The sequence below is a fragment of the Oncorhynchus keta genome, chromosome 18 (genome assembly GCF_023373465.1).
Source record: "Oncorhynchus keta strain PuntledgeMale-10-30-2019 chromosome 18, Oket_V2, whole genome shotgun sequence".
In the NCBI taxonomy this organism is placed as follows: Eukaryota; Metazoa; Chordata; class Actinopteri; order Salmoniformes; family Salmonidae; genus Oncorhynchus; species Oncorhynchus keta.
The window spans coordinates 703,271-720,411 of NC_068438.1; the positions used below are offsets into that span (position 1 = coordinate 703,271).

Genomic DNA, 17,141 nt, shown 5'->3' on the forward strand with positions numbered 1-17,141 from the left:
AGGATTTAGGAAGAAGGGAGAGAGGGATTAAGTGAAGGAGAGAGACTTATTGAGGAAATAATGAAGTTAAAGAGACTTTGTTCAACAGGAATCTGTGTGTGTGTAGTCTCACCTGGTGGCTACAGAGTACTTTGTGCTGTAAAACAGACATGAGGACAAACAATAGAAGATAATACCATTATTAGACTTTTACACGACCAGATAATTGTGAATTACTAAAGTATAATATCCCTTATAACAAATCATGTGTAGCATGTGACAATATCAGGATCAAATCAAGGATAGCGTCACAAATTGAATACATAAATACCACTTGAAGCTTGATGATTACTTGACCATTTGAATCAGCTATGTAGGCAAAAACAAAATGTGCACCTCTTTGAGTCACCAGGACCAGGACTGAGAACCGCTGCTCTGCATTGGGACCTCTTCATCTGCAGACAGGCTTTCACAGCTCTCTGTATCTGATGACAGAAAAGCTCACAAGAAATAGACTTCATTATACTCAAATTAGACAGCACTGAATATGATGTTCTCTATCCTCACTTCTAAGGACTGGAGCTACACAAAAGTACTTGCTCTATCCAGAAAAGCCTACTCTCTCACTTAGACAACTGGGCCTGCTATCCTTTCACACTCCTCCGTGGCTGTTAGCTAGCTACCTACACATGTATTTTACAGTGTTAAATATATCAACATAGCTCATGAAACATGGGATCAACACTTTACTGTTGCGTTTATATTTTAAAAATGGAAAATAATAAATATCCGAACAAGCAAGGTCAGAGTCTGGAATATAGGTTTTTTATTTTGTGTGTATTGCTAGATATTACTGCACTGTTGGACCTATATAACATACAAGCATTTCGCTGCATCTGCGAAATCTGTGTACGCAACCAATACACTTTGTGATTTGATTGAACTGCTTCAATGCACTTTGAAGATGGCCAATGTGCTGAGTTGTGTGTGTGTGTGTCCTATCCTAGCACAGTAAGGATGTGGTTGAGATTTTACTGTCTGTGTTTTGTATACTTATATAAGTCAATGGTGTGTACTGTAAAGTGAGAGTCCGTGTCATTACACATTGTGTCAGTTGTCTGGGTCAGTGGTGTCATGACGTTGGCCTCTTTGGGTATAGCAAGCCCCATCCCCCTCTCCCTGCATCCCCCTTGCCTCCTTCAACTAAGTTGCTGTGGTCAGAGAGACGTCGTAAATTCCTGAGGATCTCCTCATGGACACACAGTATAGAGAGAGTAGATTTTAATGGAGAACAAAGGAATTCCTTCCACCTCACAGAACTTGAGGTATGAACAAATTTCATGTTCCAGAAAAAAATTAAAAGATCGGTGAAGAATCCAGCTACGAACTGGTCCGTTTGTCACAACAATTCCCTTATGATTTGAACCTAAATCAGAGGACCGCCCCTGGGCCCAGTTTGGGTCAGACATCCTGGGACGGCCCTTTTCGGCCCTTCCGAATAAAACCCCCACTCGGGTTTTCGATCAGCAGACCGAGCTTACCTGTCACGCATTGGTCTTAGTATTTTGTGTTTTCTTTATTTATTTGGTCAGGCCAGGGTGTGACATGGGTTTATTTTGTGGTGTGTTTTTGTATTGGGGTATTTAGTAGGTATTGGGATTGTGGCTGAGTAGGGTTGTCTAGGAAAGTCTATGGTTGCCTGAGGCGGTTCTTAATCAGAGGCAGGTGATTATCGTTGTCTCTGATTGGGAACCATATTTAGGCAGCCATATTCTTTGAGTGTTTCGTGGGTGATTGTTCCTGTCTCTGTGTTAGTTGTCACCAGATAGGCTGTATAGGTTTTCACGTTCCGTTTGTTGATTTTGTATTGTTCATGGCTTTTTGTTTATTAAAGATGTATCGTAATAACTACGCTGCATGTTGGTCCGACTCGCCTTCAACAGAAGAAAGCCGTAACATTACCTCAATTACGAGATGGCTAAAGGTTGCAGACCATGTTCTTCTCCATTAGGAGGGACAAAGGTTGTAGACCATTGCTGAATATTTTAACCATACCACGTGGTTAAACTCTTAGACTATCGATACCGACAGAATAAGAACAAGTCTTTGATATTAATTACTAGTCTGCAGCTAGGAATTCGGAATCATTGAACGCTAAGAACGACAACCGCCGAAACATCCATTCTATAATGAAACGAATGAATGTCACTCTGAACTATTCCCTCTAACCACAACCGAGAGAGAGGTAGAGAGATAGACAATTCTACAAAAGAAACAAACTTTTCACCAGCGATCAAGACGACACACTGAGCGTAAATATATATTGATTGCAATTGTTCCCGAATGAGTGAGCGTTCATGTATAAAGGATTAGCATTTCAATTGTTATAATTATCACTCTGTAGTGACTTCTTAGGCGACCCCTGAAGACATAGTTTTTATCAAAGATTCTCTGTAATTAGTATTACACGATCAACTGATTAATCACGTAACTAATTAACTAGGATGTCGGGGCACCAAGGAAAAATATTCCGATTACAAAGTTATAATTTCCTAAAATAAATGTTCAGATATTTTATCTGATCAATTAGTCTTCGAATTAATGAATTATTTACTTTACCTCACGTTAGTCTCATTCCAAACGTCGTAAATTGTTGGTTATCTGCACGAACCCAGTCTTCACTATGAGTCATCCATACATCAATTGTCTTAAATCATTTATTTATTACTAACTAAGTAATTCACAGAAATGCATAAACAAACAGTAAATATGGTTACATGAAATGATAGGAGAATGTGCCCTAGTGGGCTAAACCGGCATGGCGGCTCGCCTTTTGTCTAACGAGCCACCATGCTGGTTTAGCCCACTAGGGCACATTCTCCTATCATTTTTCCTTGGTGCCCCGACTTCCTAGTTAATTAGTTACGTGATTAATCAGTTGATCGCGTAATACTAATTACAGAGAATCTTTGATAAAAACTATGTCTTCAGTTTAATGATAGTAAAGACACGACCGTGTGTGCATTCACATGAGTGTGCTGGTGTGTGTGTGTGTACATTAAATGTTATTGGTCGCATACACATATTTAGCAGACATTATTAATTCCCTTGCATGCATGCGTGTGCCAGTCTGTTTGTCCGTGTCCGTGCACATGAGTGTATGTGGTTGGGGACAGGGGAAGTGCTCACACATTGGCCATTGAGCGGTGATCTCATTGTTCCGGAATGATTATCCCTGGGCCTATGGGGAGGGGTCTTGTCAGGACAGGTTCTGAATGAAGATTTTCATGTGTCGTAGTCCATCGCTATCCTCTCTGCTTTGAAAACAGTCTGACAGACAGCAAGACGGATGGACAGACAGACACTGCTGGAACGAGGCCTACTGCCTGCTGTGCCAAATGGCCGTACTCACACACACACACATGCACACTCTTGTACATGCACACTCATGCTCTTTCTTTCAAATGCATGCAGGCATATATACACACACATCATGAGAGTCAATAAAGAACATGTAGGCAGAAGGGGTTATGGTGATGTTTTTGTACACAATAGCTACGATGCATTCGAAAAGTATTCAGACCCCTTGTCTTTTTCCACATCTTATGTCAGTCTTATTTTAAAATGGATTAAATAGTTTTTCTCTCATCAATCTACTACACACAGTACCTCAATGGCCAAGCAAAATCAGGTTTTTAGAAATTTTAGCAAATTTATAGAATGAAAAAATCAAAGTATTCAGACCCTTTACTCAGTACTTTATTGAAGCACCTTTGGTTGTGATTACATCCTCAAATCTTCTTGGGTATGACGCTACAAGCTTATTCTGTGCAGATCCTCTCAAGTTCTGTCAGATTAGTTGGGACGTGTCTGCTATTTTCAGGTCTCTCCAAAGATGTTCCATCAGGTTCAAGTCAGGGCTCTGGCTGGGCCACTCAAGGACCTTCAGAGACTTGTCCCAAAGCCACTCCTGCGTTGTCTTGAGTGTGTGCTTTGGGTCATTGTCCTGTTTGGAAGGTGAATCTTCGCCCCAGTCTGAGGTCCTGACCGCTCTGGAGCAGGATTTCATCAAGGATCTCTTTCTGCACTTTGCTCTTTTCATCTTTCCCTAGACCCTGACTAGTCTCCCAGTCCCTGCGGCCAAAAAATATCCCCACAGCATGATGCTGCCACCACCATGTTTCACCGTAGGGATGGGGTCAGGTTTCCTCCAGACATTACGCTTGGCATTCCGGCCAAAGTGTTTAATCTTGGTTTCATCAGACCAGAGAATCTTGTTTCTCATGGTCTGAGAGTCTTTTAGGTGCAAACTCCAAGCAGGCTGTCATGTGCTTTTCAAATCAAATCAAATTTTATTTGTCACATACACATGGTTAGCAGATGTTAATGCGAGTGTAGTCAAATACTTGTGCTTCTAGTTCCGACAATGCAGTAATAACCAACGAGTAATCTAACTAACAATTCCCAAACTACTACCTCATACACACAAGTGTAAAGGGATAAAGAATATGTACATAAAGATATATGCATGAGTGATGGTACAGAGCGGCATAGGCAAGATGCAGTAGATGGTATCGAGTACAGTATATACATATGAGATGAGTATGTAAACAAAGTGGCATAGTTTAAAGTGGCTAATGATACATGTATTACATAAAGATGATATAGAGTACAGTATATATGTATACATATGAGATGAATAATGTAGGGTATGTAAACATTATATTAAGTAGCATTGTTTAAAGTGGCTAGTGATATATTTTACATCAATTCCCATCAATTCCCATTATTAAAGTGGCTGGAGTTGAGTCAGTGTGTTGGCAGCAGCCACTCAATGTTAGTGGTGGCTGTTTAACAGTCTGATGGCCTTGAGATAGAAGCTGTTTTTCAGTCTCGGTCCCCGCTTTGATGCACCTGTACTGACCTCGCCTTCTGGATGATAGCGGGGTGAACAGGCAGTGGCTCGGGTGGTTGTTGTCCTTGATGATCTTTATGGCCTTCCTGTGACATCGGGTGGTGTAGGTGTCCTGGAGGGCAGGTAGTTTGCCCCCGGTGATGCGTTGTGTAGACCTCACTACCCTCTGGAGAGCCTTACGGTTGTGGGCGGAGCAGTTGCCGTACCAGGCGGTGATACAGCCCGACAGGATGCTCTCGATTGTGCATCTGTAGAAGTTTGTGAGTGCTTTTGGTGACAAGCTGAATTTCTTCAGCCTCCTGAGGTTGAAGAGGCGCTGCTGCGCCTTCTTCACGATGCTGTCTGTGTGGGTGGACCAATTCAGTTTGTCTGTGATGTGTACGCCGAGGAACTTAAAACTTACTACCCTCTCCTCTACTGTTCCATCGATGTGGATAGGGGGGGTGTTCCCTCTGCTGTTTCCTGAAGTCCACAATCATCTCCTTAATTTTGTTGATGTTGAGTGTGAGGTTATTTTCCTGACACCACACTCCGAGGGCCCTCACCTCCTCCCTGTAGGCCGTCTCGTCGTTGTTGGTCATCAAGCCTACCACTGTTGTCGTCCGCAAACTTGATGATTGAGTTGGAGGCGTGCGTTGCCATGCAGTCGTGGGTGAACAGGGAGTACAGGAGAGGGCTCAGAACGCACCCTTGTGGGGCCCCAGTGTTGAGGATCAGCGGGGTGGAGATGTTGTTACCTACCCTCACCACCTGGGGGCGGCCCGTCAGGAAGTCCAGTACCCAGTTGCACAGGGCGGGGTCGAGACCCAGGGTCTCGAGCTTGATGACGAGTTTGGAGGGTACTATGGTGTTAAATGCTGAGCTGTAGTCGATGAACAGCATTCTCACGTAGGTTTTCATTTTTACTGAGGAGTGGCTTCCTTCTGGCCACTCTACCATAAAGGCCTGATTGGTGGAGTGCTGCAGAGTTGGAAGAACCTTCCAGAAGGACAACCATCTTCACAGAGGAACTATGGAGCTCAGTCAGGGTGACCATCAGGTTCTTGTCCACCTCCCTGACCAAGGCCCTTCTCCCCGTTTGGCTGGGCGGCCAGCTCTAGGAAGAAAACTTCTTCCATTTAAGAATGATGGAGGCCACTGTGTTCTTGGGGACCTTCAATGCTGCAGAAATGTTTTGGTACCCTTCCCCAGATCTGTGCCTCGACACAATTCTACAGACAATTCCTTTGACCTCATGGCCTGTTTTTTGCTCTGACATGCACTGTCAACTTTTATATAGACAGGTGTGACATGTCCAGTCAATTGAAATGACCACAGGTGGACTCCATATGCACATCTCAAGGATGATCAATGGAAACAGGATATACCTGAGCTCAATTTAGAGATGTCTCAATGTCTCATAGTCGAAGGGTCTGAATACTTATGTGAATAAGGTATTTCTGTATTTAAAAAAAAAAATATATTTTTATAAATGAACATGAACATAAATGTCTAAAATATATTTTATAAATTTTAGAATAAGGCTATAACTATCAAAATGTGGAAAAATCAAGGGGTCTAAATATTTTGAAAAACGAACACAAGATGATACAAAAAGATATGCAAACACAACTTACTAATATATATATATATATATATTGTTTAAACATTTTCATCAGTACATGATTTTTTTTAACCTTTACTTTGACAGGGAAGTGAAACGCATAGAGATACAAAATAATGGGGGAAAAGTGAGTGCGTATGTGGCGTGCTAATACACTGTGGTCAGATGCTGCTGTTGTGGTGCGATATGGTAATGCAACTGAACTTTCACACACTGGAAACCAAACGGAAGAAAACGGGGCGGGACTAACGTCAACTTGTCCAATAAGAAACGCTCGTTTTCGTTACAAAACGTTTATTATGATCTGTACAGTGTGCACCAAACGAATCTGTTATGATCACTTGGTCTATTCACCTGACATTTCATGAAAAGTTTACCGTGTATGATTAAGTGTAGGTAAACTCCAATATCCCTTAATCGTCTTTAATAAGTGTTTTGTCTGCCAGAAGACAGAGAGACCAACAATACCAGCAATATATTCAAATACTGTCTGCGCGGTACCAGGAAGTAAGTTACAATTTTGGGGCAAAATCAACCAGCTATAAACCTAAACGTTATGTGTCTGTCATTTGAGATTGAATATCAAGGTCTGTTTTTTGTTGGCTCCAGTATGAAAGCTCGCTAACGATATTCTTTACATTTTGACATTTGTTTTGTGTTTATTGCTCTGCTTTCTGACAGTTTTAAGGCGGAATGTAAAGGCCTAATCTTAGCCCAGGAAGCTGATAGTGCAGATCTCGACCCCATCGTCTAAACTCGATGTGCATTCCATGTAATAAATAGACTCATGTCCCCAGTGGACCGGCTCCTACATAAAGCATCCTCCATTCAGGCTGCAAAGGCATCGTTTTCCTCCTTAAACATGCACGTTGTAGAAATCGCGCTGCCATTTCTTGGTTGCTAAAATTAAAATAGTTTCCACTATATTTGCTTGTTTTGTCACATACTGAAATTAGTCAGAATCCTTGTACCGTGTAAACCGCTGTGAAATATATTTAACCAAAACTATTGTATTTGAAGCTGGTGTACCAACCCGAAAGTAAGACGCAAAAAATAAACCTAAAAACGGAAGCATAAAAATAGCCCACATACAGTAGTAGGAATATGTATGCACTCACTACTGTAAGTCGTTCTGGATAAGAGCTTCTGCTAAATGTAAAATACAACAGATCTATCGTTTCTTAGACTTTGTTTCAATAAGATTGGCAAATCTATAACATGTGAATGTTGTCAGGTCAACCAAAAAGTTACATATTGTAGCTTTAGTGGAGAAGGTGGGAAAATATTCCTCTCACTTTCAGATGTTGTGTATCATCAGAAAGTAACTATCATACCTAGCCATTAGCCACTCTAGCATCATGGTACAAATTGTGATTTACAAAGAATATACGCATATTTTACTATTTTTTTTCTTTCTGCCTTCTCACCATTAAAGTTAAGGAGGAATTGCTACTTTTGCTGAGGAGTATTTTTGTAATAATGTATTCTCTTTTTTTTTTTCTCAATCTGATTGGGTGGGCCTGGCAGTATTTAGTTTGCATTTAACCTGCCCATTCCCGTCCCTCTTAACCTAATTTGTTCCACCCAGAGGTGAGAAGTCTATATGCCAAGTACAGACAATATAGTGTGTTCCCTACAGGTTCCAGAAAGAGCAGAAGCACTGAGCTATCTGTTCAGATCCCTACCTACCTACGGGTTATAGAAAATGTGCTCTTTGAGTATTTTGTAGAGTAGGTTTCCTCAAGGAGAAATCCCACATTGCTATATCAAAGGTAATCAAACAATTGCACTATTGTACATTAATGTATACAACAATACTAGTCTGCAGAAACACTACAGTAATACAACTGTATACTACAGACTGCAGGGAACTACAGTAATTACTATAGTATATAATAAAAACATTTACTACAGTATTTATACTACAGTAAACTATAAATACCACAGTATGCTACAGTCATGTCCGCAATACTACAGTATTCACTGTAGTGTTTTTGCAGACTTTGGTCCTGTTAATACTACAGTAAAGTCCCCTCAAAAAACGACAGTGAATATTATAGTATTTATACCATTGACAGGTTGGTTGTTTAGCAACAAAACAGACGCATGTGCAACTGTAGGGCAAAACAGACTGAGTTGTCTTACATGTAAACTATATTTCATCTCCAATGTTTATTGAAAACATAAATACATTTGCACAATGAACAGTTGTTTTTTCTCAAATACATCGTTGCAGTTTTTGGTTAGCTAGTGAATTTTTACATATTAGAATAGACATGACATTAGTCAAAACACATCAAAACAAGACATGGTACAATACATGACTAAACGTATGTGGACACCTGCTTGTCGAACATTCCAAAATCATGGGCATTAATATGGAGTTGCCCCCCCCCCCTCTTTGCTGCTATAACAGCTTCAACTCTACTGGGAAGGCTTTCCACTAGATGTTGGAACATTGCTGCGGGGACTGGCTTCCATTCAGTCACAAGAGCATTAGTGAGGTCAGGCACTGATGTTTGGCGATTAGGCATGGCTTGCAGTTGGTGTTCCAATTCATCCCAAAGATATTGGATGGGGTTGAGGTCAGGGCTCTGTGCAGGCCAGTCAAGTTCTCCCACACCGATCACGACAAACCATTTCTGTACGGACCTCACTTTGTCCACAGGGGCATTGTTATGCTGAAACAGGAAAGGGCCTTCCCCAAACTGTTGCCACAAAGTTGGAAGCGCAGAATCGCCTAGAATGTAGCGTTAAGATTTCCCTTGAAGGGGCCTAGCCCGAACCATGAAATACAGCCATAGACCATTGTTCCTGCTCCACCAAACTTTACAGTTGCCACTGCATTCAGGCAGGTAGTATTCTCCTGGCATCCGCCAAACCCAGATTTGTCCGTCGGACTGCCAGACGGTGAACGGTGATTCATCACTCTAGAGAACATGTTTCCACTGCTCCAGAGTTCAATTGTGGCGAGCTTAACACCACTCCAGCCAATGCTTAGCATTGTGCATGGTGAGCTTAGGCTTGTGTGCGGCTGCTCGGCCATGGAAACCCATTTCATGAAACTCCCGACAAACAGTTCTTGTGCTTTTGCATCCAGAGGCAGTTTGGAACTCTGTAGTGAGTGTTGCAACCGAGGACAGACAATTTTCACACACTAAGCGCTTCAGTGCTCGGCGGTCCCATTCTGTGAGCATGTGTGGTCTACCACTTTGAGGCTGAGCCGTTGTTCCTCCTAGACAAAATTTGACAGAACTGACTTGTAAAGGTGGCATCCTATAACAGTGCCACATTGAAAGTCATTGAGCGCTTCAGTAAGGCCATTCTACTGCCAATGTTTGTCTATGGAGATTGCATGGCTGTGTGCTCGATTTTTGTACACCTGTCAGCAATGGGTGTAGCTGAAAAAGCAGAATCCACTAATTTGAAGGGGTGTCTACATACTTTTGTGTATATATTGTGTATCAATAACAAGATAGTTTTATCTGAAAGGAGTCCCTTACGATTCCCCAGATGGCAGTTTTCTTGTCATTGTTGCCACCCAGAATCATAACAATTACAGACTTTTGTCCCGTTGAAGCATGCACATTTATTCCGTGATGTTGTCAGCTAACCCATCTATAGTATATATTTTTTATGTGGGTGCCCTTGTCTTGCTCTCTGTGTGTGGAAACTGGGGGTGTTTAAAAATCCCCATAAGAATGCAAAAAATGACAAATCTCTGTTTCAAAGGACAAAGAAAGTTGTATGATTTTGTATTTAATTGTACATGTTTGTGTGTCACTCCAGGCTGAGCTACCGCAGTTGAGTGAGGAGGATGCGTTACCGACAGAGGGGGGGAGGTCAGCTGGGTCTGATCCTCCTGGCCTCCCAGGTCTTCCATGTGGGGGTGGAGAACATTCCCCCTGTGACGCTGGCTGTATTGGGCCTTAACGTCTACCTCTTTCTGGTACCCAGCTTACCCCTCCTCCAGGCCTGCATCAGCGTCCAGCAGGCCTACTGGCGTGGTGACTGGCGCCGCCTCGTGCTGTCGCCGCTGCACCACCTAGACGACTGGCACCTGTACTTCAACATGGCATCCTTCCTGTGGAAGGGCGTCAAGTTGGAGCCCCGGCTTGGCAGCAGCTTCTACGCCTGGCTTCTGACTGTTTTCTCCCTGCTGACGGGCGTGATTTATCTGCTGCTGGAGATGGTGCTCTCGGAGATCACCCAGGACCCCTCTTACAGCTTAGAGTGTGCAGTCGGCTTCTCAGGTACTAGCTAGCTACAGTGTCAGTGTGTTTGCTGTTATGCTTCTGCGGAAGGTTTCTATCTATCCTCACAATAGTTTGGGTCATGGTAGTTTTTTTTTTACCAGGAAAACCCCCAGGTCCCAGTTATATAAGCCTAAACATGAATGGTCCTCTGTTGGACAGTAAAAACTCTGAATTTGCTTCCTGAATTGAAAACTGAATTGACCTCAATCATGCTGTGCTGTGAGTGGCACGGTGAGACTGAACTGTCTGTCCTGTGTTGTAGGAGTGCTTTTCGCTCTGAAAGTGCTGAGTAACCACTACCACCCGGGAGGTGTCTCCTACGTGATGGGCGTCCCAGTGGCCAATCGCTACGCCAGCTGGGTTGAGCTGGTGCTGATTCATGTAACATCACCGGGGTGAGTTATTCTTTGTTGCAGGAGTAGTCAGATGCACAGTAAACACATGTTCTACACCTACAGACTTTTCCCCCAGTCCAGGTGTCACAAGTTTCCAATAAGAAATGCACATTTTAGTTAGATATTTTTATACTGTTGTGTGCCCGAATGAACATGACCCAAGGTTTATCGTAAGTTCACTAGACAGTCTCTTATCATCCACAATTTGTTTAATAGTTCTAAATGAAAGCTTACAGACAACTAGGTTTGATAATAGGGGAGATTGGGGTAAGTTGAGCCTCCCTTGTTTCTAGGAAACTATACACAAAATGTGTAGTTTGACCAAATATTTACGAAGAGGTCATCGTTTCAGGGAGTCTGTGAAGGAAGAAGCCACATGGAGAAAGTGATAAGCAAGTTAGGTCCAACAAATGTATTGTGTTAGAGGTTTCAGGATTCTTGTATATAACCCAAAGTACATAATTTAAAGACTGTTCTACACATCAGTTGGGGTCTCAAAAAGCTTCAATATGAGGTCTTAAACCTAGCATGAAAGTGCATCTGTGTAGCTGTGTGAGCTAATATAGTCAAAATGTTTGCCATGGGGCAAGTTGTGCCAATGGCAAGTTTAGCAAATTAATATTTTTTTCTTACCAGGCTTATCGCTGGAAATTGAGAACAACAATCAATCCCTGTGTTAAAAGATGCTTAAAATGATTAAAATACCAAAAAGTGATTGGGTTGAATTGTGTTTGGAAAATAAAGATGGTTTTAAAAAGGTATTGGCAATATTTCATTCAGTGCAGAAATGTGTAGGCTGCATAATTTACCTTGTCCCGCTGCTCAACTTACTCCATACCTGGTAAATTGAGAACACTTGTTTTGAACAAGTTAAGTAATGTTTACATTAATTCAGATTATTTCTAGGGAAAATCCACATCATCTTGAAATACAGTGCATTTGGAAAGTATTCAGACCCCTTGACTTTTACCACATTTTGTTACGTTACAGCCTTATTCTAAAATTGAGAAAAATCGTTATTTCCCCATTCATCGATCTACACACTATAATCTACACCCCATAATGACAAATCAAAAACAGGTTTTTAGACATTTTTGGAAATAAAAACAAAAAAAATGACCGGAAAAATTACATTACATAAGTATTCAGACCCTTTACTCAGTTGAAGCACCTTTGGTAGTGATTAGTCTTGAGTCTTTTTGGATATAATGCTACAAGCTGGGCACAATTGTATTTGGGGAGTTTCTCCCTTGTATTTGGGAGTTTCTCCCATTCTTCTCTGTAGATCCTCTCAAGCTCTGTCAGATTGGATGGGGAGCGTCGCTGCACAGCTATTTTCAGGTCCCTCCAGAGATGTTCAATCGGGTTCAAGTATGGGCTCTGGCTGAGCCACTCAAGGACATTCGGAGACTTGTCCCAAAGCCACACCTGTGTTCTCTTGGCTGTGTGCTTAGGATCGTTGTCCTGTTGGAAGGTGAACCTTCGCCCCAGTCTGAGGTCCTGAGTGTTCTGGAGCAGGTTTTCATCAAGAATCTCTCTGTACTTTGCTCCATTCATCTTTCCCTCGATCCTGACTAGTCTATCAGTCTCTCCCGCTGAAAAACATCCCCACAAGCATGATGCTGCTGCCACCGTAGGGATGGTGCCAGGTTTCTTCCAGACGTGTTGTTTGGCATTCAGGCCAAAGAGTTCAAGCTTGGTTTCATCAGACCAGGGAATCTTGTTTCTCATGGTTTGAGAGTCATTTAATTACGGAGTCGTGTGCGTTGTAGCCAGGCGGTAACTCATAACACGCTTCTCTGTGCAGGACCTCCTTTGTGGGACACCTGGCAGGCATCCTGGTGGGGCTTCTCTACACCGCTGGTCCTTTGAAGGTCATCATGAGAACAATTGCAGGTTTGTGTGTGTCGTGGGCAATGTTTTCCTCACTAAAACATGCGCAACAAGCTAAAAAACCTGTGCAATGACGAATTTGGTATTTTGGTCTCACCCGCATTTGTGTCTGCATGGATCCTGTAAAACTTTGGACCTCTGTAGGTGGAGCATACAACGGGAGTGTCAAGCTGAGGTGTGGAGGAGAGTATGCTTATTAGCATTTCCACAAAGTATATACTACTTTTCATGACTTTATCAAGAGGCTTAGAGACTAGAATAAACTGGGGACAAATGTGACCTACCGGCTCATTTTGGTGTTATGTTGCAAAATTTGAAATGGTATTTTTTTTACAATGAATAAAAGTAGAGAGATCTAGAAAATGTTATATCATACACTACAGTTGAGGAACAGTGGGAAAGTAATTCTGCTTGGAAAGTTGATAAATGTACCGGAGAGCTCTTTGTCCACACCCATTCAGCATCGTTCACACCCTCTTAAGCCTTAGCCCCACCCATCTCTTTACGGATACACATTAGAGGCCATGTGCTAAAGACTAAAGGCTTGTTTATACTACATCTATCAATATGTCTGTATAAGTGTGTCATTCATTATTACAGGAAAATAAACTCACAACAAGATCATTATTGGGCTCCTGAGGAGCGCAGCGGTCTAAGGCACTGCATCTCAGTGCAAGAGGTGTCACTACAGTCCCTGGTTCGAATCCAGGTTTGTATCACATCCGGCTGTGATTGAGAGTCCCATAGGGCGGCGCACAATTGGCCCAGCGTCGTCCGGGTTTGGCTGTCATTGTAATTACGAATTTGTTCTTAACTGACTTGCCGAGTTAATTAAAATATTTACAAGTTAATGGTGAGCTAATTACACTAAATAGATTACGGTTGTGAGTAAAGAATTAATAGCAGGATATTCTACCGGATAATTTTGGAACTTGGACACTAGCTAACAGTATGCTTTAACTTGCAATTAAAACGACATTCTGACAAACATTGAAACATATAAATACTTACCCGTATACATGGATGAACACTTCTCCCTCTCTGTCACGGATGCCATCGTTGCCCTTAGTTTTAAGATGTAATCCGGAGACAGTTGTTTTATACAACAGCCTTCTGTGTTCTCTTTTTGACTCACTGTATTTGCAATCCTACTCTGCTTCCACCGGGCATTCCAATGATTTCAAAACTCGGTCCTCCAGAAAGTGGAGAGCTGTCTTTAAAAAAAATCTGCGTTAGAAAGAATTACCTACACATATTGAGCAGCTCATTATAGACAGAAGCGGCTACATGGCAGACCAATCAGAACTCAGATCTCGCCATGTCCATCCCATCCATTATCTCAGCCAATCATGGCTTGCAGGAAGTTCCTGTCTTTTTCCGTGGCTAAACCAACTATGCTCGTAATTTTTTTGATTTATTTACAGATGGCATACAAGTTTGTTATTAAGGCACATGTTTCTGAAGGCATTTCTGCCCCCCAAAATGTATAAAATGTTGATAAAATAAAAATTAAATGTTTACGGTCAAATGCCTCTCCTGTGAAGTAGTGACGCGCGACATATGCCTAGTTTCCTAAAACAACTCACAATTATCAGCGACACTCCATATGACTATGAATGAGGATGTTGTTGTTGCTTAAAGGCCAACTTTTATATTTACCTAAAATAGTCTATATGTTGTAATGTATTCTTGTCTTTTTAGCTTTCGCAAGTAAGAATAAATATGAACGTCAATATGCTTGAATTTCAACATCAGATTGAAATAAACAGGTGTGTTCAACATTAACACATTTAAAGTAATTTTCAGACCTACATTAATCTATTGAGATGATTTATTCACATATTCCACCCATTTACCCAGTAGTTATTGCTGTTTAGGTATTTGGTAGACATGGGAATGCAGGTGTGACAAAGGGCTGGACTGGGGAGTGAGCATTAGCCAGGGGTACATGGAGGGGAACCCTATAGCATCTGCTTGAGGGGAGGAGCTGATACTGAGGGGAGGAGCTGATACTCAGAGTGGAGTACATGGGAGTGGTCTTAAATAGTCTGGGCTTGCCTGATAATGGGCTGCAGGGACGAATGCTGCCTCACACCCATGACCTTCATGGCAGTTTGTGTCAAGCGGGCAATTTGAGATTTTAGTCAGACTGATTAGTCAGAATGATTTCCAAAATCAGACTATGATGCCATGTCTTAGGATACTCTCTAAAGCATTGTAACAGTGTTGCTTCTATGCCTCTCCTTTCCCCAACCTGAGCTCCAACCAGGGACCCTTGGAACATCGACAACTGTCACCCACAAAGCATTGTTACTCTTCACAGCTGCGGCCTTTACCAAGCAAGTTTCAGAGCGGGTGACATCAACGCCATCTAACTAGCCATTTCACATTGGCTACAAAAGCATGGTTGAAAAAGTCGCCCTTAGTCTGTGTGTATGTTTTTCTGTGTAGATTTTTTTTGCCTTTCCAAATAACAGTGTTTTTTGTCCTTTAAACAAGACGACGTGTATGTGGTGTTGGTTCCAAGCTGCACTGTTTTTCATAGAAATTTCAGGTTTAAATGCATTTGGAAACTAAACAAATCATGTTGTGTCCAACCACAGTATAACATTACATGATTAGACAAATTAAATGATCAGGTGTCTCCTCTCCCAACAGGATTTGTGATGAATGGATACCATGCCAGACAAAATCCATATTATAACTCTTCAGGTATGTAGCTACATATGTCTAATCATTTTGCACCTTGATTTATTGATGTCTCGCTTCCACAATGGGCAGAGTCTAGATTATTTTCGTTTGTGTCTGCAATATACACTGAAGAAAAATATAAATGCAACATGTATGTCCCATGTTTAATGAGCGGAAATAAAAGATACCAGAACATTTTCATAAGCACAAAAAGTGTATTTCTCTCAGATCTTGTGTACAAATTTGTTTACATTCCTGTTAGTGAGCATTTCTCCTTTACCAAGATAATCCATCCACCTGACAGGTGTGGCCTATCAAACCTCATGATCATTACACAGGTGCACCTTGTGTTGGGGACAATAAAAGGCCAATCTAAAACTGCTGTCACATATATCAAATCACATTTTAAGCAGAAGTTATTGCGGGTGTAGCAAAATGCTTGTAAAAATGTATGACACACAACAAAAACAAAATACTGAAAAGTTGCTTAGGAGCTAGATGCAGAACTGCCATCTTGCACATCAACACAATGCCACAGGTGTCTCAAGTTTTGAGATGCGTGCAATTGTCATGCTGACTGCAGGAATGTCCACCAGAGCTTTTGCCAGAGTGAATTTTCCAGAGCTTTTGCCAGAGTGAATTTTCCATTACCACAAAGAATTTGGACATACTTCCAACCGACCTCATAACCGCAGACCACATGTATGGCATCGTGTGGGCGAGTGGTTTGCTGATGTCAACATTGTGAACAGAGTGCCCCATGGTGGAGGTGGGGTGATGTATGGGCAGAAATAAGCTACGGACAACAAACACGATAGCATTTTATCCATGGCAATTTGAATGCAAAAAAATACAGGGACGAGATCCTGTGGCCCTTTTATTTTTATGGTATCTGTGACCAACTTTATTCCCAGTCATGTGAAATCCATCAATTATGGCCTAATTTATTTCAATTGACTGATTTCCTCATATGAACTGTTAATGCAGTAAAATCTATGAAATTGTTGCATGTTTGCGTTTATATTTTTGTTCAGTGTAGTACCAAGCATACTTGCCAAGAGCCTGATATATTTGGTAATCCTAGTATGTGTGTGGGTGGGTGGGGTGGGGGTTCTGTAGGATACAGTGGCAGTAGTGGAGGACACCGTGCGCACCCCCAGAATGTTCACCCTTACACTGGAGGTCTATCAGAGGATGAGCAGTACGAGGCAGCCATCAGAGCCAGTCTCAATGGCAGAGGTGAGACCACACAGACCTGGGTTCTGTTCATTAAGCAGTAGGCAACAAATGGAAGAAGTGTTTCTTATTCGACAAGGCCAGGTAGTCCCCGTCTACCTGGCCTTGTCGAATAAGAAACACATTTTCATTCACCGTTGCAAACCATAAAAAAAAACAATTCAGTTGCATAC

The 17,141-nt window shown here is 41.9% G+C and overlaps 1 protein-coding gene across 2 annotated transcripts in view; it reads left to right on the forward strand.

The window, feature by feature from the left end:
• rhbdd1 (rhomboid domain containing 1) overlaps positions 1–17,141 on the forward strand; it is a 28,436-nt gene that overhangs the window by 9,483 nt on the left and 1,812 nt on the right. The window contains exons 1-6 of one of the 2 annotated variants that reach the window (XM_035791408.2): positions 6,786–7,004; positions 10,287–10,750; positions 11,016–11,148; positions 12,956–13,044; positions 15,700–15,753; positions 16,852–16,971. In XM_035791408.2, the coding sequence (XP_035647301.1) occupies positions 10,315–10,750; positions 11,016–11,148; positions 12,956–13,044; positions 15,700–15,753; positions 16,852–16,971 (832 nt within the window). In that variant the 5' untranslated portion in view covers positions 6,786–7,004; positions 10,287–10,314. Of the gene's footprint in view, positions 1–6,785; positions 7,005–10,286; positions 10,751–11,015; positions 11,149–12,955; positions 13,045–15,699; positions 15,754–16,851; positions 16,972–17,141 lie in introns of those variants that run through there. The other variant, XM_035791409.2, reaches the window with a different exon arrangement.